At 34.7% G+C, this 27,534-nt stretch overlaps 1 protein-coding gene across 7 annotated transcripts in view; it reads left to right on the top strand.

The window, feature by feature from the left end:
- Positions 1-27,534, top strand: part of ABCD3 (ATP binding cassette subfamily D member 3) — a 96,972-nt gene that overhangs the window by 40,314 nt on the left and 29,124 nt on the right. For 2 of the 7 annotated variants that reach the window (XM_054475744.1, XM_054475728.2), the window contains 9 exons: positions 1,749-1,785; positions 8,006-8,107; positions 11,151-11,239; positions 17,134-17,203; positions 18,505-18,602; positions 18,975-19,098; positions 21,613-21,669; positions 23,800-23,942; positions 26,507-26,576. In XM_054475744.1, coding sequence (XP_054331719.1) covers positions 1,749-1,785; positions 8,006-8,107; positions 11,151-11,239; positions 17,134-17,203; positions 18,505-18,602; positions 18,975-19,098; positions 21,613-21,669; positions 23,800-23,942; positions 26,507-26,576 — 790 coding nt within the window. Of the gene's footprint in view, positions 1-1,748; positions 1,786-7,399; positions 7,496-8,005; positions 8,108-11,150; positions 11,240-17,133; positions 17,204-18,504; positions 18,603-18,974; positions 19,099-21,612; positions 21,670-21,877; positions 22,439-23,799; positions 23,943-26,506; positions 26,577-27,534 lie in introns of those variants that run through there. The other 5 variants (XM_054475749.2, XM_054475736.2, XM_054475755.2 and 2 more) reach the window with 4 other exon arrangements.

Here is a 27,534-nt window from a genome sequence, read left to right as displayed (position 1 = left end):
CTTCTCAACCAACAATGTACAAGTGTTCTCTTTTCTCCACGTCCTTGCCAACAGTTATCTTTTATCTTTTTGATAGTAATCATCCTAAGAAGTATGAGTGTTATCTCATTGTGGTTTTGATTTGCATTTTTCTGATGATTAGTGATGCTGAGCATTTTTTCACATACTAGCTGGCCGTTTATATGTCTTTTGAGAAATGTCTATTTGGGTCCTTTGCTCGTTTTTTAAAATTGGATTGTTGTCTTGCTATTGAGTTGTTTGAGTTCCTTATATATTTTGGATATTAACCCCTAATCAGGTGTATGGTTGCAAATATTTTCTCCCATAGTTTATCTCTTCACTGCATTGTTTTGTCGTGCTAAAATGCATTTTGTATAACAGTTTTACAATTCATAAAAGATTTTAAACAGATAAATAATCGTATTTAAAATATCATATAATACAACTGAAATTAGAAATAATAATAACCTACGTGCTTTTTAAAATAAGCGCATCTATTGTAGTTAAGTTTGGCTTTCTAGTCTTGTTTGGTGGCCTGGTATCTTACTACTGAAGATGTGCATTCTGCAGATCATCGGAGTTCAAATAGATGTTGAACATAGAGGGTTGAATAATGTATGACCCCTGTAGTAGACTCAGATTCCCCTTTAAAGAAGGGTTTCCTGCCCAGCTGTGAGAAATGTGAGATCCTGACAGTCCCCTCTTTCCCCGCCCTTGTCCCCCCACCTTAGAGTCTGGCTCAGCTCTAGAGACACTCCCCTCTCCTCATGTCACAGACTTCCTGGGGCAGCATGCATTTGCAGACTGAGCAAGGCGGAGGTAAAAAAGGCCTGATCATTTCAGCCCATCAGAGAGCACTCTGATGGACAGTGCTTGCTTTAGAACTTCCTATATGGTTGGCTGAAGTTATTTTGGGCTTGCATCAGTTTGAGTTCTGTCCAAACCTGGTTTATCTGCCTTCCATTCACAGGTGTTGATCCCTGATGAACATTTGTATCCCAGACACCATATTACCTCAGCTTCAGAGAAACCAGCCTGCAGTAGCTCCTGATAGCATGGAGCTAGTTTAATGGAAGGGAATATACATCCAACAAGAAATTTAAAACATGATCAATGTTATATAGAAGCATAGGGTGCCATGGTAGTGCGTTATGGAAAGGACCGATGCCCAGCTAATTATATTGTTTTGGGAGGTAGCCTAGACTAGTAGTCAGAATATGAACCTTGGGCATACTGCTTACTCTTTCCAGGCCACTTTCCTCATTTGTAATATGGGAATGACACATGTTCTGTCATCCTTTAGAAGACTAGCCTAGGATTGCTCACATGGTTGGGGAAAGATTCCCAGCAGTAAGAGGGTGCAATGCACATTTTCCAAGCCTCTGTTTGTGTCAGTTTGCTGATGTCCCATTGGCCAAAGCGGTTTACATGGCCAAGCTATGATTCAAGGATGAAGAAGTAGATTTGCATTTATGTTTGTATTTATACACACACATACACACACCTAAAAATTACCAAACAGAATGTCTGTTACATAATAGTGGTAGTTAAAATTTATTAAGCACTTTTTGTAAATAATGCTTAGTAAGAGTCAGCTGGACTATTATTATTTAATATGTTCTATCTCACTATGATATGAGAAAGAAGAAACGCTTTTAAATAATTTGGTATATTTGACATCTTAAAACCATCTTAATGATAACACTTTTCACATAAAGTAAAGCTCTCTCTCTTTTTTTCCTCTGCAGTAAGAAAAGTGGAAAACCACCATTACAGAACAATGAGGTAAAATTTTAAATCATCTTCTTTTTGGGATTTCATGCATTTATTTCATTTATTTTGTCATATGATTCTGATTTAGGATTAAATTTTATGATTAGTAGGGAACTTAAAAATACTCCAGTCTTCTACACATTACAGGAATACTTTCTGAAATAGGACTCCTGACAGGAAAGTGTTACTCTAGGAGGCAGCCATAACTGCATTAGTTCTAGCCCATGATGATATTAGTTTCCCTGCTTCTTCTAGCTTCTTAGCAGTGACTCTGTTATATCTTTTGTATCGAGATATATCTTGTCCCCCCTCCCTTCCCCTCCCCCCTTCCCTTCCCTCCTCCACCTCCCCTGTCCTTTCCTCCCTTCCTGTCCCCTCCCCTCCCCTCCCCTTCCCTCTTTTTTCTTTTCTTCTTTTCTTCAAAATTTTCTTTTTACCAACCAGGTCTCAATCTGTCATCCAGGCTGGAGTGCAGTGGCATGATCATAGCTCACTGTAACCTTGACCTCCTGAGCTCTAAGGATCCTCCTACCTCAGCCTCTGAAGTAGCTGGGACTATAGGTGTGAGCCACCTTGCCTGGCTCTGTTTTCTGTAGTAGACCCACATATATCTGAAGATAGTTGTATCTTATGAGTCTTTCTTTTCCTGTGCTAAACAATCTTGATTCCTTCTAATATGTCTCATGTGACATGGGTTCTGATCCTTTTTCAGTTCTGTATACATTCCTTTGGACCTATACTAGTGTCCTTAGGCATTGTGCTTAGAATGGAATGTAGTTGTCCAGTTATGGCCTGACTAGCATGGAATATATCAGCATGATTACATTTCTAGATATGAATACAATATTGCTAAAATTCATCCTAAAATTGCTTTTATTTCTTTAACCATAACTATTTTTTACATTAAGTGGAATTTATGGTAAATTATAAACTTCAGGTGTATTTTTGACCAACAACTCTACATCTCTACATGTTATATTCATGATAGATTTATTGAGATATAATTATATACCATAGAATTTATCCATTTAAGTGTATAAATGAGTAGTTAGTATAGTCACAGAGTTGTGTGGCTATCACCACTAACTAGTTTTAGGAAATTTTCATCTCTCCAAAAAAGTCCTGTACCCATTAGCAGTCATTCCTTATTACCCTCTTCCCCCAGTCCCTGGCAACCACAAATCTGTTTCTGTCCCTGTTGACTTACCTGTTCTGGACATTTCAAATAAATGAAATCATATAATATGTGGCTTTTTATGCCTAGCTTCTTTCACTTAGCACAGTGTTTTCAAGGTTCATCATGTTGTTGTTGTATCAGTATTGCATTCCTTTTTATTGCTGAATAGCATTCTTTGTATGCATATACCACATTATGTTTATCAGTTCATCAGTTGGTGGACATTTAGGTTGTTTCTGTTTTTTGGCTATTATGAATAATAATAATGCTGCTGTGAAAATTTGTGCACAAGTTTTTATGTAGAGATATGTTTTTATTTCTCTTGGGTGTGTATCTAGGAGTGGAATTGCTGGGTCATATGTTAACTCAGTTGATTTGTTTTAGATAAACATTAATTTATTGCTGTAAATGTCAGCTTATTGGGTTTAACCTACTACCTATACCATTAGTCTAATTTTTAGTGCAATTCTCACATCTGGTATGTTAAGTAGGAGAATTATCTACAAATTTAATTTGCCTTTCCTTTCTTTCACAGAATTGCTGATAGTATTGACTATGTAAGGACCAAGGAGATTGCTCTGTGACATCTCTTAATCTTTGTTTCTGGTTATTCAGCTGTGACTACATCCAACTATAGCAAAATCTGGTTCTTATTTCTCCATTGAGACCACAATAATTTTATAAGAAACATCTAATTCCTTTATTAATTTATTAATTCACTTAGTAAGTCAGTCTTTCAGTAAATATTTATTGAGCTCCTCATATATGCCTGGCATTATTCTTGGCTGTAAGTATATGACAGTTATAAAAATAAGTTTCCACCCTCATGTAGCTTACATTCTACATATCAGCTAGTATGCTAGTTATGGTATCCTTAACAAATAAGAAAATTAGAACAATTTAACATGACGTACTTTTAGTAAACTCATGCTGGCTTCTAGTGATTAGTGTCTCTTAAGTCTTCCCCAACCCTCCCTGTCAGTGTCTGTTCTCTGAATATCCTGGTGATTGACATCAAGATTGTCGTTCTTTAGTTTCTGTAATATTTCCTTCCTAGTCTTTGAAAAATGTGATAAGATGTGCTTATGTCCACTTCTCTGGCATATCTCCAGCTCCACGATCTCTCATGTCTAAGTTCTATCTGAGTAATCAAACCTTAGTTATCTGAACTTAGTCATATCTCTTATTTGCATATCGGATATCTGCAAGTTCTAGGACAGCTAGATTCATTTTACTCATTTTTTTTCTTATTTTTCTGTACAATATTGTTTTAGCATATACTTATTTGCTGGTTGCATAGTGCGAGAAAGATAAATTTAGGTTATATTAAGTGACTGGCAATAAAAAGGACACAATATGCACACTGATGCCACATTTGTTAAATGTATAGGAAGTACACATGTGTGCTAAAATGAAATCTAGTAGGATATGTAACAAAGACAGTAGGTTTAATTTTCTTATTTTTGCTTATCAGAATGTTCTATTTTTTTTTACAGTGAATATGTTACTTTTGAGGAAAGCAATTTAACCTATTTTTTTCACAGAAATTTTTTATATCCTTTGTGATGGGGATAGGGTGGGGAGAGGCAATTTTCATAAGACATGAATTTTAAGGAGGAAAAAAGGATTTAATTAGAAAGTTAGAGAACAATATAATGGAATTCAAAATGTATAAAGATAAGTACTGTGCTGGGTTCGGTATTTAGCATTCCCATGCATATTTTTGTATTTTGGCATGTGTGTGTATGTGTGTGTATCCATAAACAATATAGTTAGAATTACTTTACATATTTAAAAGTTTCATAAATTCATGTGTAAAATGAGTTGCATGTATCATTCTAATTTTTTCCAGCATACTATTTTTTAGGTCACTTCATGTTTAAAGCTGTAGACCTGCTGTTTCATATTCTGTTTCTGTGTATGTGAGCTGCTTTCTTTTTTACAGTTGTATAGAGTTTTCATTGAATAATTTTGCTATGATTTATGTAATATTGGTGTACATTAGGTTGTTTTTAATTTTATGGTATTATAAACAGAGTACGATGTTTATATTTGTGTGGCTAAGCATATGTGCAGGTATATTTGTAGGGTAAGTTCCTGAAAGTAAATTTACTGGGTTATTTTACATTTTACAGTCAGTGTACATTTTACATTTTGATAAATGATACATAATAGTTGTACCAGTTTTCACTTGTCCCTACAATGTATAGGAATACTTATACTCTGTCAGCACTACATGGCCTCTTATTTTACTGCTATTTCAAACATCTTTTTCAGTCAGTCTCACCTAAGGTGATTGACATATCAACAGGAACTTCTGATTGTACTTTGACCTTTGTTACCTTTTGAGTTTTAGGTTTTCTTTTTTCCTTTGTTGCATTATTACTTTGACTTCTCAAATAGCTTTTAATGATTTGTTTGCTTTTTCTATAATGTTCATGTTAAACTTATATCACCATAGTGGTCTTTTTTTTGTATTTAAAAAAATTATTGGGAAGTTTAGAAGTGGGAAAAGTGGTCTTTTTTTGTATTTAAAAAAAATAATGGGAAAGTTTTGAAGTGGGAAAAGTTGATTGTGAATTTAAAATGAATTCTTAGGAAAGTCTAGTAATGTTATGTACTGCCTCTATAGTTACTCTTATTTAGATTGGTTTCAGGTAGAGTTTTGCTGTGATTAAGATTCCTGACATCTCTTTGAATTCAGCCCTTCTGAGCCAACCTCCCAGTCCAGGTGGTCCGTTGCAGAAAACAATGATAATTTGGAAGAATATAGTTAGTTCCCTTCATGGATTGAAACATAATGAAAATCCGTCAGGTTTCAGTCAGTTTAAGGATAGGGAAAGTGACAATAGGAACAGAAGAAAATGAGGAGGAATTTTATATCAGTTAGCAACTAATATTTTAAAGTGTTTCAACATTACTGTCTTGTAATTCTTTTTTTCTAACCTTCCTCATTGTTTGTCCTAGATCATTTCTTTAGAGTAGCTAGAAACAGGTGGTCCTCTGTTTAACTGAGATGTCCATTTCACCTCAGGATTGTGCCACTTAAAGTTCCAGCTAGGAATAGAGAAGGGTGTTGCCTACAGGTAAGGCAAGGTGAAGTGAGGAGGGAGTGGTGATGGTGATAGGAGGAAGAACAAGTAGTTTAACTTCTTTTTTTAAAAAGGTAGTTAATATGTATCACCTTCTCTTTACTCTTTTCTTCCTATGTTTTCTGGGTTTGGGGAAAATACAAACAGATTAGGTTGAATGTGTAAGGTTTAGCTTGAGGAGAATAGGCTAGTTCAACTAACTGGACTGTGAGTAGGGCTTTTTGTCTGTTTTGTTTGCTGTTGTGTCCTTATCATTTGGAATAGGGTTTGGATCAAGTAGTTGTTTGTTGAATGAATGAATGCAAGCATGTATGAATTAAGTAGACTGAGCCTGTAACTCAGTAGGATGAGGTTTGCAACTTTGTCTGAAAGACCTGAAATGCTGAGTCTCTGTTCCAGCAGTTGCAGGGTAGGTGGATTCTTTTCTAGTCCCTCCTATTGTAGTCTTTCTAGTCTAACCCTATAAGCACAGTGCCTTCAGACTTCCTTTTGTGGCCTACAGTTCTGCACTGCACTCAGTGCTTATTTCTTAGGATTATGTCTATAAAGCCTTAGCACAGTGTCTGACATATAGTTGGTAGTCATTATTATTGTAATTTGGTACCCAAACAGTTCACTTAAGGCTCATCAAGTTAGATATTTATTTAATCAAAGCACATTTACATTATATCTAACTAATAGCATTACTCTACTAATACAAACAGGTATTTGTTTGTCAGGAGCACAGCAGTTAGCCAGGTAAGTGAGCTGTGATTATGGAGTTGGGGAAAGAGTTAGTCAGGGAATTGGGGTTTTTCTGGAGTGTCTTGCCTTTTCCAAGAAGTTTCCCCTGTCTGTTCTCCCAAACAGTCCAAGAGTAGTAAGTCTCGTCATGTGTTTCCTTATCTTTGCAAATGGTTTAGTACTTCCATTTTCATGGAGCTAGTGAAAATGAAAAAACTCTTGAGCGAGGTAAGATTATCTTCTTTTAAATCCCTCTACACTCACAGTAAGCTCTCAATCTTTACTGTGGCTTCAAGGCTCTGTCCTTTATAAGCCCTGCCTACCTTTTAAACTTCTCTCATTCTTGTTCCCTTTGCTACAGCAATACTGCCATCTTGCTGTGAAATGTGCACACCTATTTTATTTCCAACACTGTATTTTTGTGCTCGGTGTTCCTTGTGCTTCACTCCCTCCCCTCTGCTACCCACTTTAAATAATCACATGGCTTTTCTTTATTTATGTCTAAGCTTAAATGTCAAGAGACTTTTCAGACCATCCTGTGTGAACTGTTCTTTTTTTCTCCTCATGACCCTGCCTAGTCTATCTGTAATAATTTATATATTGATTTATTTTTTGTCTATGTTTCTCCCGCTAGAATGTGAGCTGCATAAGTGAAAGAACCTTGTCTGTCTTTGAATTTTATGAGGAAGAGAGAGTGAATTGACAAACTGTATATTGGAAATGTTAAATGGTAAATCTAGAAATCCAAAAGTTTCCTCTATTTAATATCAGGCAAAATTCTGTTCAGGATTTTTTTTTTTTTTTTAAATATGGTGTTAATCAGGAAGTGGCTAATACAAAACTCAGTAATCCCTTGACCTTTTTTCAGCTGTCTCTCTGACCTCATCCTCTGTAATGGTACCTTCCTCACAGCTCCAGCCAGGTTGGCCATTTTGTTCTTCCTCAAGCACGTTGCAGGTGTTCACCTTGGTATTTTGCAGTTGCTATTTCTTCTGCTTGCAGTTTTCTTCACCCAGATAATTATGTGGTTCCAGAACTCACTTCCTTATTCAGTTTTTAGATAACATTATTTTCTCAAAAACATGTTTGAATATGAGGAGCAGTGTAAGTTTGCAAGTCTGTGTTTTGTAAATTCAGTTTTTATCTTGATAGCTGTTTATGTTGACTTAGATGAAACATGGTTCTTGAATTTTATGATATGTTTGTTATAGCTATCTTAAAAGGGCTTCTTTTTTTTAAGCAGAAAGAGGGGAAAAAGGAGCGAGCTGTGGTGGACAAGGTGTTTTTCTCAAGGCTCACACAGATTCTGAAAATCATGGTCCCTAGAACATTTTGTAAAGAGGTAAGTCTTATGAAATTATAATCTTAAGTATATTGGGCCGTTCTTTAATAAAATACCTGAGGCTGGGTAATTTATAAAGAAAAGAGATTTAATTGGCTCCTGGTTCTGCAGGCTGTACAAGCATGGCGCAGCATCTCCTGCACTTCCGGGGAGGCCTCAGGAAGCTGGCAATCACAGCTGAAGGTGAAGGGGGAAGCCAGTGTCTCACGTGGCGAGAGAGGGAGCAAAGGGCCAAGGAGGTGTCACATACTTTTAAACAACCAGATACATGAGAACTTACTCACTATCTGGAGGACAGCACCATGCCATGAGGGATCTGCCTCCATGACCCAAACACCTCCCACGAGGTCCCACCTCCAACACTGGGGATTACATTTCAACGTGAGATTTAGGTGGAGACAGATACCCAAATTATATTATTAAGTGTTCAACTTTCAAGGTTACGTAAGATTAGAACAGTAAAATCATAACACTTTGGTTATACTGTAGGTCAAATGTTTTCTCTGTAGGTCAAGAAGACTACTAAATTTTTGTCTTTAAATCATCACCTGTCATACAAAAACCCTTGTTCAGTGCCAGTTTTTAAATAGTTTTGTCTTGTTTATGAAGTATTATTATTTCATTTTATTTTATGTGAAATACTAGGGTACTGCCATACAGCTACCCTAAATGGTGTTGCTTTGTTATAGTTAAATACTGTCGATAAACACTAGATTAAATTTCAAAAGACAAACCTTTTTATTACATTGAGATGTTAACAAGTCACATTAGTGTGGAATATATTTGATTAAATATTTTTAAGATATGCAAAATGATATCTGGATTCATCAGGTATTTCATTCAGAAAGTGAGCTGCTTATATGAATAGTTTTATAATTCGTTCCTTTGCTTTTTTATCAAGATTATCTTCATTATTTGATAAACATTTTTAGTGATTATTAAAATAATGCTGTATTCTCCATCTTCCTCAGCATTCTCTCATTCTGTGACTAGAAGTATCATTACCTTCAACTCTTCCTCTTCCCCTTGTCACCCTTTTTGGTCACTGGGATCTGCTAATTTTTCCTATACTTAACTGTTACAAAAGCGTTGCAGTTCCCAAAGACGACGTACATTCCTTCATCATGCTGGATTTGCTCTTTCCCTCACTTTGGCATCATGTCCTGATGATTCTGCCCTTGAGAAATTCTTTTTTAAAAAAAAGTAATAGCACTTGTTTTTTCCTTATTAGACAGAGGTAATGCATGTTCCTTGAAGAAAATTAGAAAATGCAGCTAGATTTTTTTTTTGGCACCTGTCAGCCTCTTACTCATTTTGATATATAGTCATCTTGTGTGCAAGCATATATTTTAATTTAAAAATGGGATCACACACTTTTAAGATCTGCTCCTTCCCTTATATTATAAATGTTCTTTCTAAGCATTCTAAAGTTTCTCATAAATTATTCTCTACCTTTACATTCCTACTGTTCTCACTATATCTTACCTGGATTATTATATCTTAATTGGTCTTTTTGCTTCTTTTCCTTTTCCAATTTGTATTCTTGCTTAAAATCCTAATCAAAACGTGTGACTTCGTTTTCCTTATAGGGTAAATCACAACCTGACTTTGGCCTTCCTTTTAATACCGTCTGCTTAGGAGATTATTGTTTTACAATCTGGCCCTATGTCCTCAGCCTTTCATTTGTTTACAACATCATGTCTGTGACATCCTGTACGTCCCCACAACAAAAACAAATATGTTTTTAAAAATTGCTTAATGTTTATCTTTTTTGTGAATATTTCTAATGACTCTTCAGGCATAACTGTCCTGCCTTTGAAGAATCCTTATTTAAAATACAAGCTTCTCTGGAAAGATGCATATATTACCTTCCAATCAGTTAACAGCTTAATGTCCATTTTAACTATTGCAGGGGTTCAATGAATGTAAAACAAATTTGAGACATTGGATGAGTCCCTGGGAATTAGTAAGGGAGGTAGAAGGGGCTAATTTGGCCAGCCTCCCACCCTCTGCAGGCCTTCTTCCCTTACTTTAGCTTCTATGTCACTGTCTTATTCTTCCAATTTAGAAAATTTAAGATCAGCTTTAAATGTGTGTACTTGGGGTTGGGGTGGCAGGATTCTCATCTCACAGAAAGATAACTGATTCCCAGCTAGTCACCCAGCATCTTGACTTTCCCTGCTTCGTAATCTGTCTTGAACAGCATTGCTTAAGTAATATTCTTTAAACATCACTTTTTAACATCACTTTTTGTTCTACTGAGAAGCTTGCAAGAATTTTATATGTGTAAACTCAGTACAGTACCATAGTTCATATGATTTTAATCCCTTTTTTCCCCCATTAAATCCTTCATCTTTTTTACCTTTAATCCTCATTCTCTTTTTTGTTTTACTATTTATCATATTTCTAATGCCATAACTGTCTTTTGCTACCCCAAACCTTCCCATCCCACAGCTTAGGACATGAAATGATACAAATATGTTTGCCTAAATTTGTATGCTACTTTTTATGTGTAACTCTTCCCTTCATAACTAAATTGAAAGCCCTATGAGGGCATGGACACTATTATAAATTTTTCTAACAAATTAAACCAAATTTATTCTACTTAGGCAAAATTTTAGGCTTCAGTTTTGGTTAGTTGTTTAACTGTATATGTGCAGTTACTGTCATTTTTCTTTGTTAAAGTTATATGTCAAAATATAAGAAAATCAACAATACACTTTAATCTAGATAATCTAAGTTATATTCCTAGCTTCTGTCCTTGACTAGGTATATGAAGGCAAGTCTTTTGACCTGCCTAGGATTCACTTTTGAATTCTGAATGAGAAGGATTAAATGAATCTGTGAGGCTTTTTTCATTTATATAATATTCTTGAGTTCCCTTTAAATATATTTAAAATTACTTATAGAAAAAATGTCAGCCAACTGTATTGAAACTTACATAAAGCTTTAGATTTGGAAACCAAAAATTGTTACCAAGGTAATATTTCTTTGAACTTTCTAAAATACATTTATTTAATTTACTATACCTGGTTTATTTTAGACAGGTTACTTGGTGCTTATTGCTGTTATGCTGGTGTCTCGAACATATTGTGATGTTTGGATGATTCAAAATGGGACACTAATTGAAAGGTACTTTTTCAATCACCTTCCTCCTATATGTATGAAATGCTAATTTGTCTCATATTTATGCATTATCTTTATAAGCAACAAAGAGATTCTAAATTAGGTAAAAGATAACCCAAGTCAAATTATGTGTTTGTTCATTTACTTAAAAATTACTTAGTGTTTCCCATGTGCCAGGCAATGTGCTATACTGTGATGGGGTCTATATGCCAGCAACTAGGAGAAACTGTACCAAGCCTTGCTGAGCTGACAGTTTATCAAGAGTTAGAGACAGGTAGACAGAAAATTAAAATGCAGCATAATAAGTGCTGTATGGGAATTCTAAAAAGCCACCAAGTTGGATTTTTGAAATTAATGAGATAATTTGGAGGAAAATTTCAAAGCATTTCAAAGAATCACGTTGAGCATGTTTATTAGAAGGGAAAACAATTCTTAGACATTTCTTTCTGTATCTGGTGTTAGTGCTTTTTATATTTTTTCATTATAGTCTTTCTACATATTATTAATCACTGCAATTGCTAATTTTGAATGTAAAAATGTAAAAAATGTCAGTTGGGATATCTTGGGTTATAACAATTTGCCATTTATCTGTTAATAAAGAATTTATTTTTCATAATACCAATTTGAATGTCAGAGTAAACATTTTTGCTAGGAATTTTATTTCCTGATATGCAATATTTTGTCAGAAAATTCCTTAAAGTATTTAATCTAAAATAACTTTTTGAATGACAGTACTTAAAATTGTTAAATGCCCCAACATTTTGGAGTAAAGGTTTTTTTCTCTTAGATTATTGATCTGCTTCTTAAAGATTTGTAGGAAGAAGAAGAATGCTTTATGACCATGCTCTCTGACTCATTTCTCTAGGACAGTAAAAAATCTTGTATGTACAGGATTAAAGCGCTTGAAGTACATACTTCTGAATATGGGTAAATTATGTAGGCCCTCACATTCCACCCAAGTCTCCCTGAAACCTGTGGTCAGTCCTGTGCCTTTTAATTTTAATCAGAGTATTATATGAATGTAACTTTAAAAGTAATACATGAACATAGCTTAATGTCAAATGTCCTGCAGGACTTAATGACAAAACACATGAATTCCTTGGCTCCTCTCACTCACAACTGTCATTACGTGGAGCTGGTCTTTTTGCTATTCTTTTTACTGTTTCATCTCTTATTTTGTGTCTGTGTTTCCATATTGCATACTTGTATTACTGTTTATAGATTTCTCAGTTTCAACAGTGTAAGTGTTCATTTCCTACTTTGGAAGGTGAGAATTAGCCCTTTTACACTCCCTCTGTGCTCATCTTCTCAATGTTTTATATGTATAATAAAAATTATGTAATTGTTGGTTAAATCACAATTTATTGTTTACATGATTTTGACTATTGCTTACAGCTGAGCCACATGGCATACTTTGGTAGTTGCTTTTCCATACAACTTTTTGTTTTTCCTGGTGTTTACAAATTGGCTGTTATTTGTGCACATTAGTTTCTTTGTTTTTTTTAAACCTACTTCCCCCTAATTCAGTTTGAGCTTTTTGACAATACTGCGAAATCTTCTCAGTATTGTAATATGGTCAGACACCAATTAATCTATCAACTTCATCTTTCTATTTCCACCCCCGCCCTATAAGTTTTGTAGTTTCCAGTGTTCTTGCTTTTTTTTTTTTTTTTTTGAGATGGAGTCTTGCTCTGTTGTCCAGGCTGGAGTGCAGCGGCGCGATCTCAGCTCACTGCAACCTCTGCCTCCTGGCTTCATGCGATTCTCCTGCCTCAGCCTCCTGAATAGCTGGGACTACAGGTGCCCACCACCACGCCTGGCTAATTTTTTGTATTTTTAGTAGAGACAGGGTTTCACAGTGTTAGCCTGGATGGTCTCGATCTCCTGACCTTGTGGTCCGCCCGCCTCGGCCTCCCAAAGTGCCAGGTCTTCTTGCTTTAATCAGGATTGGTTGCATTTTAGGCCCACCAAATAGCAATCATGTTTGAACTTGCTTTTATCATTATTTTGGGAATTTCTTTCATCTTTGTATCCTGAATTAAATAACCTGTTTCTGGATTTTTTGTTTTTGTCTTCCTCAGTTTACTTTCTCGTTTTGGCAGATGCACTCTTTTTCTGAGTAAGGATGAAGGGAGATAAATTTTTGAGACCTTGTAGATCTGAAAATGTCTTTCTTCTAGTCTCATACTTGATAGATAATTTAGCTATGTTTGTGCATTCCAAGTTGGAATTCACTTTTCTTCAGAATTTTGAGAACATCACTCTGTTCTGGGTCTCAACCTTGGCTGCAGAATGATTGGAATCATCTGGAGAATTTTAAGAACTATGAATGTCTGGGCCCCACCACTAGAGATTCTGATTCAATTAATCAAACCTTTTTGAAGCATCTAGTGGATTCTGTTGCGCAGCTCCAGGGTGGGTGTTGAGGCCTCTTGCCATTACGATTGCTCAGTTATAGCTGGAGATTTGTTCCTCCCTCAATCTCCCCCTCAATCTTTTTAAAAAAATTGTTGATGATGTGTTACTGGATGTTTGAAAATTTCACTGAACATTGGTATGAATTTTTTTTTTTGTTCATTGTGCTGGGCACTAGGTGAACTCTTTTTCCATCTAGAAACTTATTCTTCATTTGAGAAATTTTCTTGTGTTTAAAAAGAAATTATTCCTCTCCATTTTTTCTGGAATTCTTATTAGCTGAGTGTTGGAGCCTCTGGACTGATGATCTGATTATCTTATAATTTCTCTTCTATTTTTGTCTCTGCCATTTTATTTTATTTTCTAGGAAATTTCTTTATTATCCAGTGAATTTTTATTTGTTATAATTTTATTTCCAAGAGTTGTCTTTTATATGGATGTTCATTTTTATAGCAATCATTCTTTTAAGTATGCAATATTTTTTCACCTCTGAAGCTATGTAAGTTTTTAATGTGTTTTTAGCTCCCTGCATTTTTTGTTTGTTATTCTGTTGTCATTCGCATTAGAGGCTTTCCTCAAGCATTCTGTGACTCTTGGCTGTGAATTCATATTTAAAAGTAAGTGCCGTAAACACTTACTAGAAGCTGGAGTTGAGAGCTTGTTAATTGGTCTCCCTTGAAGGGTGTTTGTAGGGGGACCCTAATCATGTGCACGTGTGTGTAGTACTCAGTTTTAAAATTTAATTATGAAATTTAAAAAAATTGTTTTTCATTTTTTTGTATGAGTTTCTGAACCATTTTTTTAAACCATTATTTTGGTATACTTTACACTTACAGAAAAGTTGTAAAAATAGAATAAAGGGCTGGGTGTGGTGGCTCATGCCTGTAATCCCAACACTTTGGGAAGCTGAGTCAAGAGGATCACTTGAGGCCAAGAGTTCAAGACCAGCCTGGGCAACACAGTGAGACTTCGTCTTTACAAAATATAAAAAAGTTAGCTGGCTGTGGTGGCACATGCCTACAGTCCCAATTACACAGGAGGCTGAGCAGAAGGATCACTTAAGCTTAGGGATATCCTGCCTCAAAAAAAAAAAAAAAAAAAAAGATTAGCATAAGGAACTTCTTTATATTCTTAACCCACATTCACCAATTGTAAAACACTCATTTTAAAGTTGTTAACTTTCTCCTAAATAGTTTTGAGCCTCTGCTGTGTATGAAATTCTTTAATATTTGGACCTTATCTCAAAAAAAGTTTTAAAATACTGTACATTCATACAGGATAATTTTATTTGAAAAGTTAACATATATCTCCATCTCAGTATTTAAGCTACAGTGCAAATTGATTTATTTATTTTCTCTTTTTGCCTTTTCTAAAGTAAGTCCAGATTCATGTATTTCTGCTAAAGAGAGCCTCAAAGAGACTTATTATGGTCCTTAATGTACTTCATTTTAATATCCTTTTCATATTTTAAGCTTATTTGTTGATGGTGACTAATGACTTTGGAGTATGGGCAAATCTATCTTAATAGGAAAGACACCCTCTTTAAGGTAGAAACTATACTAATTCCATGACATGGAGGAAAATTCTTCATACCTTGTTGCTGCTTTATCTAATCATAAAAATATATTTTATTTTCACCCATTTGGCTACAAGCAGAATTTAAAAATTACCAAACTCTCTTTTATAAAGATTCTTAAACATTTGGAAGTTATAGTGATTAGGGCTATTGTAAAATTGTTTTTTGTTAATTATGTTTTTTTGCAGTGGAATAATAAGCAGAAATAAGGCTTTATTCAAGAAACCATTTTTTAAATTTATAGCTGCTACTCCAATGGTAAACCATTGCTGAATGATGGCATGTTCTTGTGTGTTTCACAGCTTGGGCAGCACTAAAGCACTTTGGTTTTAAGTAAGGTTTGGTTCAAACAATTTTAACATATATTCTCTGAACCTTTTGTACTGTCTTGATTGCTTAATGTCTCTAATATTCTTATTGCTATAAACAACATTTTTGTGTGGTTGTATTTAACTTTCTTGTAGTTAGCCTTTTTTTTTTTTTTAACTGTTTTACTTTTTAGGGGCTGTAGAAACATTGGAGTATTAATTTCTTTTAATCAGTCTAAAGGAACATTTCCCAAAGTATGTTCTGTGGAATCTTGGCTATGATAGAGGAAATGCTTCATGCTACAAACCCCTCTCAGAGAGTTAAAATGCACATACTATACATTAAAAGCTTTGAGAAGGTCTTTGGTAAAGACATTTGTTAGCTCTGTTTAACCTAGGGTTTCCCAAATTTATCTATCTGCTCCCTCACAGAAAGGAAATTATTTCTCTAGTCATATACTAGTAATTTTTGTGAGTGCGTGGGCAGCTAGGTTTAAACCACTTAGTCCAGTGTTTCTCAAATGTTTTATATAAATATATCTTATGAAATTTGGGAGAAATGCATGGTATGTGAATTATATTTCAATAAAGCTCTTAGCAAAAAAAAAAAAAAAAAAAAAGTAGACCTTTGAAAAACAGAGTGAATGAACCCAAAGAAAAAAAAAAAAAAGAAATTTGGGAACATTATTAAGTATTACTTGAAGTAAGAGTTCTGTGATCAAATACATAATATCTTTGTATTAGGTTATAGACATCTTACTCAAAGATCCTTTACTTATATAATAATGCTTTGTTCAAATTTTTAATAAAGTTTTAGAACCCTTTTCAAAAATTTTTAATGTATATTTTAAAAGCAGAAAAATACGTAAAACAGATTAACAACAGGCAAAAGAGGAGCTAGTCTAGCTGAAGTGTGTTGAGGAACATGAAGCTTCTATAGATCCATTCTGGGCTCTGATCTATACATTAGTCCCAGTGTTGGCAAACTAGGACCCACAGGTCAAATCTCACTACCTGCCATCTATTTTGGTAAAGTTTTATTAGAATACAGCCACACTTCTTCTTGGCTGCTTTTGTTTTACAGTGGCAGAATTGAGTAGTTGCAGCAGAGCCCTTAGGGTGCACAAAGCCTAAAATATTTACTTTTGACCCTTTGCTGATCCCCATTAGTCTGTCTCCCTGCCACTAGTTCACACAAATGAGAATCAGATTGTTAAAATATTTTAAAACAAACAAATGGTACTTTGTTTATTCATAATAACCCATTCCTGGGGCTATAAAGTTGTTAATTGTTATGCTAGCTAAATTTCTTTTGTAGCCACTTAAGCCTTTTTTTAAAGCAGCCATTTTTACTAAGAAATAATTAGTTATCATTCTGTTTAATTTTGCCATTTGCAGAATGAGTTTCCAGCAAGTTCAAAATGATGACATTTTAAAGTTGCAAACATGTTTTTGCAAAAAAGTGGTTTTTAGCATCTTTTTTATTGGTTGTTTTGATTTAATAGAAGTTTCCAAGAGTAATTTTAGAGCTTTACAGAAGTTTTCCTAGTGTTAGATTTTGCTTCTTTTGCAACTAATGCATTGCATGTGGTGGTTTGCAGTGGTATCATTGGTCGTAGCAGGAAAGATTTCAAGAGATACTTATTCAACTTCATCGCTGCCATGCCTCTTGTAAGTTTAATTCATTAAAAATCTTTTTAACACAGGGGAAATTTGCATCTTATTAAAATCTTTAAGGGTTTTACTTATTAAATTCTTTAAAGACTTATGATACTAAGTTCCTATTTTCAGTTTAGTTTTGTAATTTATAATATAATTTTCAATGTAAACCATACTAGATGAAAAAGGGATTATGTTTGGTTTAATTTCATTTATAATGTGTATATATATTCATATACATATGTATGTGGGTGAGGGGTTTTTTGGCATTTTTTTTTAACCTTCAGTCCAGGTTTTCTTCAGTGTTTAGCATCATCAATGACCATTAGATAGCAGTAGCACCCTTGTCCTAGTTCTAACAACCAGAAATGATTCCAGTCATTGCAAAATGGGTGTGGGCAGGGGGCAACTTGGGGAGTTGGGGGGATTTAGAGGAGGGAATGCAAATCATCCTGGTTACTTTAGACCATAAACTATTACAGTAACTTGAACTACTAATTTACTTTAAGTTAAATTGGAATTTATGGTCTGAATTTTTTACAGATAAATTATTTAGTCTAAAATATAAGTGATTTTCTTAGTTTGGTTCTCATTTTAATTTTCTTGGCGCTATAAGAATTTAATATTCTAAATTTGTGGGTAAAAATGAGAAGCTTGGTTGTAAAATCCAGTTACGTTGAAATTGCCAGAAATTCTTGTTTAATAAAGCTGGAAGTTGGGGCTACATAGCTTTTAGACTTTTTAAAATAAACAATTGGAATAAGCAACATAGAAATCAAAGATTAAGATTCAGCAAAGACCACTTGAGAAAATTTGTAATGTAACGATGGAAAATGTTAGTAAAGATGGCTCTAGAAATAATCTGGAAAATAGCATTAGTTGGTGTAAAACCTGTAGTGTTTTTTTTTTAACAAATGCAAATGTAGTGTATATAGAATTCTGTTGTCTGGGGTTGTAGTGCTGATAGTAGGAAACAGAAAATATAAATGTCTGAACACCTAAAAGCAAGTCTTTACATTGGCTAGAAAGGGGATATATTTGACTTTTTGCCCATTTACCAAAAAAAGGGCAAGATATGTCACATAATTAGTGATATTAACATATTCCGTGTAAAGTTTAACATAGAATAATTCAAACCAGGTACATTTGGTTTAGCTAAATGCAGTAAAGTAAAACAGAACTGAATTATATAAATTTGGACTAAATTATAAAAATTATAGGATTTGGGACACAGGAAATAATAGAGAAATAAATTATAGTTTAGTAAGCAGAAATGAAAAGCAAAACCAATAATATTTGTTTGTTTGTTTTAGATCTCTCTGGTTAATAACTTCTTGAAGTATGGGTTAAATGAGCTTAAACTGTGCTTCCGAGTAAGGCTCACTAAATACCTCTATGAAGAGTATCTTCAGTAAGTGATAACCTATTTTTATATTAAAAATATTTAAATAGAAGAGTATTTATGAAGCTGATCAATATAGCAGTTTTTCTTATTTATTGTATGTTTTCTAAGAAAACTGCTATTAGGTACAGAAGGATGTTGGGAACAACCTTTCAGTTATTTGGAATCTAGTCCTGGCTCTTCCATTAATTGACAAGTCATCATTTTCTGGACTTGTGTCCTCCTCTTTAAAATCAGTTAGGGCAATCAATAGGATCTCTTCTGGCTCCAAACTTTTTTGTTTCTATGTATTTGAGCTAGGTGGTGTAACATGATTTTTTTGTTGTTGTTTTATCTTTAAAGTCACTTGTTTTAAAATCACTTTTCTTCTTGCTATTTTAGAGCTTTCACATATTATAAAATGGGAAATCTGGACAACAGAATAGCTAATCCAGACCAGCTGCTTACACAAGATGTAGAAAAATTTTGTAACAGTGTAGTCGATCTGTATTCAAATCTTAGTAAGGTAAGTTTCTCTCCTTTTTAAAAGATTATTTGTTTAATTTGTTGAATTTTGAATCTAAGCAAATTTATATAGAATTGATTTTATGGACAGAACAGCAGCATGTAAATATTTAATGCTTTTATAAGAAAATTAGAGTTGTTGTAATAGTTTCAATTATTTTAATTTTTTCTATTATTTTTGTGAGGTACTTTGGCAAAGAACTGATAATTTAGTGTCTTATAAGGATTTTCTAAGAATTTTGCAGGTTGATTGCATTAAAACAACAGAAATTTGAATTCTCATCTTTTGACCTGTGTGCATCCGGCCATTGTTAGAGATTGACTGTCAATTTATGTTTCTAACTCCACACTTATAACACTAGACTAGGACTTCCTTTCTGCCCATTTCTCTGCTTCAGTATCTTTAATTCTAATAGATCATTAGTAAGTAGTAGTCAAAAAATTTCACAAGATGCAAGTATATTTCAGTTTTCTAATTACTGTTTTTCCCATTCTCCTCAGAATATTGCCAAAGCTCCTGACTGTGATAGGCCTTAAGTCAGTTTTCCTTCTTCTCACTGATTTCTCCAGTTCTTATCTTAGTCATGTTATCTCTCCACCCTTACAGCTTTTGCTGTAGTCTTCTTATTAAACCCTCTTCTTTGCCATTACCTCTTGCATTGAATATGATATGTAGTAAGCACCTATAAAATAGTCTGCCCAGCATCCCCTCCCCTCTTCATCTGAGATGCTTCATTTCCCACTCTAACTCATGTGACTTCCCTTGGTATTGGGTAGGAGCTTGTCTCATACTGGACCAATGATAGTATCTGCCTCTGGTCACAGTTGACCTAGATATACAGTTTTGAGACAAAACCAAAACTATAAAAAGGACTGGGTCACATTGTAAGAATAGGAATGTTCTTGCTTCAACCAGGTGGATGGAGGGAAGGCAGTTCTTAGAGATATATATCCACAAGAGCTGCTCTCCTCATGCCCAGGCCCAATGCTTTTCACTTCCAGCCCAACTTTGTTATTTATTTAGCTCTCCAGAAACCTTTGCTAACTGATCGCAAACTCAGGAACTCTGACAACTACAAATAGTTCAGTAATTAAGCTTTCTTTTCTGTTCCCAGTACCACATCTGAAAGTTTGTTTTCTCGCTCTCTTTCTCTCTCTCTCTCTGTGTGTGTGTGTGTATGTGTGTGTATGCATGCATGCATGCATGGTGGGAATGGGGGTGTATATATACAACTTTCCATGTAGTTTTATAGACATTATTATGTATTCTTTAAATCTTGGCACTTGAGCAAGTCTCAGGTTTTGTCACATCTGGAATACAGAAGAATATTAAGTACTTGTAGTGGGGCTGTGCACCAGTGTGTAAGTTAGATGTTTTAAACATCTAATTGACCTCCAACTTAAATTATGAGTCATTATTTTTGTCATAAGTTTTAACAGTTCTTGAATTTTATAAGTATCTCTAGCTTCTTGATAATTTATAAGGCAAAAAAAAAAAAAAAAAAAAAAAAGGAAAAGGAAAGGTAGATGTTGAAATAAGCCAGTTAACAAACCAAGCCATCTATCCTAGTAATAATGTGGATTAGAAAGTGCTGGCTGTTGGCCGGGCATAGTGGCTTATCCCTGTAATCACAATACTTTGGGAGGCCAAGGTGGGCAGATCGCTTGAGCTCAGGAATTTAAGACTATCCTGGGCAACATGGTGAAACCCCATCTACAAAAAATACAAAAATTACCCAGGCATGGTAATGTGCACCTGTACTCCCAGCTACTCCAGAGGCTGCAGTGAGCCAAGATCTCCAGCCTGGGTGACAGAGCCAGACCCTGTCTCAAAAAAAAAAAGTGGAGGAGCGAGCAGTGGCTGTTGACTTAAAGTGAATGAACACAATTTGGGTTTCTTGAAAAACATTTCAAACTAATGCAACTGATGGTGCATTAGTTGAGTTGTCTCTGTATGTGAAGAGCAGTACATTAATGTATTATTTTGGTTCTAGAGACTTGGGTTTTATATCACAAAATTAGATTCAGTGGCTTACTTGATTATTTTGCCATAGAAGTGATAAAGTAATGGAGTCAAACAATATTGGAGCAGGAAAAGCTCCTCACTTTACAGGTGAAGATATGTAGAAACAAACTGGTAGCAGATTTGGGGTTACATCTCAGGTCATTTTATTCAGTGTCTTTACATTATATTGACACATTACTGAGTTACTAGTGGTTAATTATCACAGTAGAGGTATCTTAGTTGATGCAAAGTGATAAATGTTTTTCCTACTTGATGGTCAGTAGACATTGTGTAAGCTGTTCCCATTTTAAGTTTCTTGAGAGGAAAACTGTTATCTTTCATGTATTCTTTGATCTACTTACTATCACAGTACATTATACATAGTGGGACCTCTACATGTTGATAATTATATATTAAATGTTTAATGACATTTTGTAGTTAACATGTTGTATTAGCTATCATTCTAGTGCTCTAGTTTTAATTCTGTGTATTCTAATATTTATTTTACAGCCATTTTTAGACATAGTTTTGTATATCTTTAAGTTGACGAGTGCAATTGGAGCTCAGGTGAGTCTGCTTTTATTTCACCTTTTAAATTGATATAATATAATATTTGAAATACATATTGTGAATAGCTTGATGGCCTGTAAGAATTTTTGTAGATCTCAAAGAATGTATTTTCACATGATTTACCTAACAAAGTCTGGTTATAAAATAATACTTCACTCGAGATTTTAGAAGTACTAATTTTTCTTTTTAATTTTCCTTAAATTAGGTACTTGGAAAAATTTTGTGGCATTAAAAACCAGACAAATGTACTGGCCAGGCGTGGTGGCTCACTCCTGTAATCCCAGCACTTTGGGAGGCTGAGATGGGAGGATCGCTTGAATCCAGGAGTTCGAGACAAGCCTGGACAAAAAGCGAGACCTGCTTCTTTAAAAAATAATAATAAAACAAGTATTTAAACCATGAATATACTTGTACTTATTGTTTCAAAGTAATGTCTAAAAAGAGATATGGAGACATCCAGTTTAATATGAAATTCTAATGTTAAAATAATGATACATTTAGAGTGGGTGTAACAGTTCCAAGAATATTTTATAATGTAAATGGTTGGCTGTCCCATGAGCCTTATTATCCAAGTCTCTGATATTTGTGATGGCAAGAATCACTTTTAAGTGTTCTTTGAGTTATCTTATTGAAATGTAACTTTAGTCATTTAATATATAATGTTATTGTTACATATTTATAACACAGCCATATAATAGTATGGTTGTTTTACATATGTATGTGTGTGTATATGCATTTCAGTTGATTAATAAATTATTTCCATACTGGTTTTTGTTGCTTTCCAAAACACTGGGAAAGCAGGGTTTTGGTTTTGCTTTGTTTTGTTTTTCGAATTTTTCTGTTTATTTTCCTAATTCTTTGCTGTCTTGTGATCCAGGTTTTATCATTCTTGTATTTTGTTTTACTATAAGCAAGTGAATAGGCCAAATCCTTCTTGTCTCCTTGCAGTCATATTTTTATGGTACTTAACTACATTTTTGTGATACTTAAATATGTCTCCATGTCTACTTGTTATCTGATTCTGCTAAAGGCAGAAACTGTTTTAGTTATCTTTTTGGTCCACGTTTGTAGTAGTTGTTGAAATGCATTGAATTGATCAGATTTACTTTTTTTTTTAAAATCTTGAATACTTACTAGCACATATATTGTGCTGGATAGTAGGAATAAAAAGTAAGACACAGTTCCTGCTGAAGAGGAATTACAATGTGGTAAAACAGGTAGATAGTCAAACAATTATGATGCAGCATGATAAAGTTTAGTAATAGAAGTTTCAATAAAGTATTTAGTGCCAGGAAGAACTGGAGGTGATATCTGAGCTGCTTTGGGGAGGTAAATAGACATCCATTAGATTATGTCAGGCTTGCCAAACATAAGAACAACCTCACTGAATGGAAACTGTTCAGGAAACATTTATTTTAGTATGGCAGAGTATAGGGTATATAGGGGAATGAGGGAAGTGCCTATGATGAACTTGGAAAGGTATGCTTGAAGCATACCTTTCTTTTTCTCTTGGGATGGTCAATGGGTGATGAGGTCACCTACAAAGTTATTAATACATAGTACAGCAGCTGGAAGCAAGATGTACACGCAGGGAAAGACAGAGCTCGTTCAGGGGGAGCTGAACTTGAGGCATCTGCACAGTATTAAGGTAAAGATGTGTAGTACTTATTTCTTGGGTTCATAAGAGTGATAGGACTAGAGGTATAAATTTGAGATGAGAAGATAACTAAGGAACGAGTTTGAGGGAATATTAACATTAAAAGAGAAGGCAAGAAAAAGAGGTCTAAGAATTATTGTGGAATCTTAAGAGATTATCAAGAAGAGTTCCAACAGGAGAGTATTAGATAACATAGAAAAAGTGAGAACTGCAATTAGGAGTTTTTAGGTGAGCAAAATGTAGGAGAGCGAGGGATAAGCTACAGTGGTAAGAGGAAAAGCCCATGAGTAGTAAAAGTGTAGAGGCTACTGTGTACTTTTTCAGAAAAAAAAAAAAGGGAAAAAATTACCCAGTAGGGCAATTTCTTTCAGTCATTGAGGTTAATTATAAAAATTGTACATGTTTGTATCTAAGTGAATTTATTATTATATCCCAGAACTTTGTGTATCTTTCTCTCCCAATAATAATAGGGCCCAGCAAGCATGATGGCCTACTTGGTTGTTTCTGGGCTATTCCTAACTCGACTTAGAAGACCCATTGGTAAGATGACAATAACTGAGCAAAAGTATGAAGGAGAATATAGATATGTTAATTCTCGGCTCATCACAAACAGGTAAAGACAAATGCGTTAAAGCCTTGCTAAAAATTAATTTCTATGGATATTGATGTCACTTAAATTGACTCCAAAAAGTCTAGTGACACTGTTACTGTAATAATGTGCATATTGTGTTGAAGATATACATTATGAGAGACTAGTTTTATAAAGTAGTAATCATGAATATTTTGAACTCTTTTTCTTACTAACCATGTAGTATTCCTGATTCACCTGTTCATACCTTCTGTTGATGAATTTTCTGTTAATTTTACTTTAGACATAATCAGTTTACAATTCAGATTTCAACTTATAATACCTGTTCCAAGAAAATTTTGTCTCAATTTTTCCACAAATATTTTTATTTTGACTGTTCATAATGCTCAATGATTCACTGTCACTGCATGTGCCTCTACCTATTTTCTAGAGTTTTTTAAATGTAAGATAGGAAGAAAAAGTGTGGACTTTGGAGCCAGCCACACTAGCTTCAAAATCTACCTCTTCCACTTAGCAGTTGCATGTATTTGATTTTAGTGAATTATTCATAGTTTCACTTTTGTTTATAATAGGTAGGTAATATAGGGTTGCAATGAGGATTAAATTTGATAATATATATAAAGCTTCCAGCTCAGTTTTTTATATGGAGCAAGTGCTCAATAAATGTTCTGATATATTGATCTGTTAATGTTAAGTCATTTTGAGGGTTCTAATATGTATTTAATATTCTACTCTATAGGCATTTACAAATGACAGTTCCCTCTTCCTTTATTTCCTTGGATTGCTAAAATAGTACAAGTTTTAAATAGGGTTTTTTGCTCTAGGGAGGCAGCGGAATAGAGTTAAGAGGTGATTTGCCAAGTAAATGAAAGATGCCTTTTAGTGAAAGAAACAGAAAGCATGACTCATGGCTCCAGTAATAAGAACACTCACTGCTTCACATGAGAACCCTTAAGACAGGGCAGTTCCAGGTATGGCATTATCAGGGCTCTGGCTCTCTGGTGTTCTCTTGGCTCTGCCCTGCTTTGTATGCTGCCCCATTCCTCGGGCTAATTCTTCTTGTGACCACAAGATGGCGATAGCAGTTACAGATTTCACTAGCTCCTCTCCCCTGCAGAAAGCTCCAGAAACAAAAAGGGGCCATCTCGCCTGGTGTGTCTTTATGAGAGCAAAGAAACCTTTCCTAAGAGTCCCACAGCTGACTTTCCCTCATATCTTACTGGCTGGAATTGTTACTTGACCATGCCTAAAGCAATCACAGCAAAGTGATTGGCTTAGACCAGTTGGGACCCTATAAATGGGGTTGAGGCATTCCTAAAGCATTAGGGTACATGGAAAATAATAGATAACTTTACGAAAGCTGGGATTATTTTAGGAAGAAGAACTATGAAGAGAATAGATGTTGGATGGGCAGCCATCAGTATTCCAGGATGTTTTATACTTTCAGATTTTTCATTAAGGCTAAAATGACTCAGTTCAGGAGGAGAATCCTCACCTCATCTTCTTCCATAGGCTTAGGTGTGGAGAGGAGATAGAAGGAAGTTTTTTAAAAAAGTAATTAGAGGTACAGAATTGTAGGCTTCTTATACTCTGAGTCTCTGTGTCATTGTGTCAAGGAAACCATGAAACACTTGACAAATGTATCATATCTTATGGGAAGTTAATTTTACTTGAAGAGGTTGAGGTAGGTGGTACCTTGTTTTTATGAAAAACACAGGTCCATTTCAAAATAGAAATATAAAACATAAATTGTTTAGGGGAAAAAAGAGACTTTAAAGGAATATTTCAACCTTGCCTTCTAGACTTCTCTATAAATATTTTCCTCTGCCATAAGAGGTACTTTGCTGGGAAAGCTTACATCATTCCTGTGTAATAGAAAGACTATAAATGTTAGGGTCAGATAGGAGTTATGATTTCAGCTCCCTGACCTGCTGGCTCTGCAACCTTTACAAATTTACTTAACTACACTGAACTTTTCTTCATCTATAAAATACCCTTTTTTTCTAGTTGTGATCCCTGTGGCCCTTGTGGACCCATGCACATCTGCTCAGGAAACGTGGAATTGTTGTGAGGATATGATGGGGTTCCAGGGTTTCCTCCTGGGAGCTGGCACTTTGAAGCCGGCGGGACTTAGCCTGCTTTTCTGTCTTTAAAAGGCTGTATGTCAAGTCATCACTATCCATCTTTTTCTAGCTGTTGCTTTTTCATCTCCTTCTTGTTTGGGCCTATACTTTAACTTGAAGTCTGCAATGTTGGTCCCAGCCCTGCCTTTCTGTACATCACAGCAACTTCTTTCTCTAATTTTGAATTTCTGAGAATTCGTGCAGTATGTCTTTTGCAGCCAGGATATCTATGCCACAGGTTGCAGTCCAGCCTATGATTCAGTCAGGGGTGTATTCCTGTGCTGCGATCAGCTGAGTTAGGAGCAGAATCTCAAGTATAGACTGTGGCTTGAGATGTACCAGATAAGCTCTTAGTCACAAAATGTCCATGTAAATACAAACATTCAGCCATCATATACTGTATTTCAATTATTTTTCAAGCATAGGTAACATTAAAATTAATTGCTACATTATTTTCTTTAATAGTGAAGAAATTGCCTTTTACAATGGGAATAAAAGAGAAAAGCAGACAGTCCACTCAGTCTTCCGAAAACTGGTAAGATAATACACTTGAAGTTCATGTGTTTATGGAAAGGGTTTTTTTTGCTTGTTTGTTTTGCCTATGGCTGACACACATACACACACACACATATGTATATATATCTTAAAGATATTTTGAAAAATAGCTATAAAGGATTTTATACTGCATTTTTAATAAAAAATATGAGATTAAAAACTATCATATCAATATATTCAAGTGCCCATTTATAAAATTGCATAGATTTATTAAAATAATATTAAGTGTACCATCTGACATTTGACAAACCTGACAAAAACAAGAAATGAGGAAAGGATTCCCTGTTTAATAAATGGTGCTGGGAAAACTGGCTAGCCATATGTAGAAAGCTGAAACTGGATCCCTTCCTTACACCTTATACAAAAATTAATTCAAGATGGATTAAAGACTTAAATGTCAGACCTAAAACCATAAAAACCCTAGAAGAAAACCTAGGCATTACCATTCAGGACATAGGCATGGGCAAGGACTTCACGTCTAAAACACTGAAAGCAACGGCAACAAAAGCCAAAATTGAGAAATGGCATCTAATTAAACTAAAGAGCTTCTGCACAGCGAAAGAAACTACCATCAGAGTGAACAGGCAACCTACAGAATGGGAGAAATTTTTTGCAATCTACCCATCTGACAAAGGGCTAATATCCAAAATCTACAAAGAACTTAAAACAAATTTACAAGAAAAAACAACCCCATCAAAAAGTGGGCAAAGGATATGAACAGACACTTCTGAAAAGAAGACATTTATGCAGCCAACAGATACGTGAAAAAATGCTCATCATCACTGGCCATCAGAGAAATGCAAATCAAAAGCACAGTGAGATACCATCTCACACCAGTTAGAATGGCCATCATTGAAAAGTCAGGAAACAACATGCTGGAGAGGATGTAGAGAAATAGGAACACTTTTACACTGTTGGTGGGACTGTAAACTAGTTCA

This window comes from Pongo pygmaeus, chromosome 1, assembly GCF_028885625.2.
Source record: "Pongo pygmaeus isolate AG05252 chromosome 1, NHGRI_mPonPyg2-v2.0_pri, whole genome shotgun sequence".
NCBI classification, from domain to species: domain Eukaryota; kingdom Metazoa; phylum Chordata; class Mammalia; order Primates; family Hominidae; genus Pongo; species Pongo pygmaeus.
Note: the sequence above shows the minus strand (reverse complement) of the source record. Positions and strands in the feature narration are given on the sequence as shown.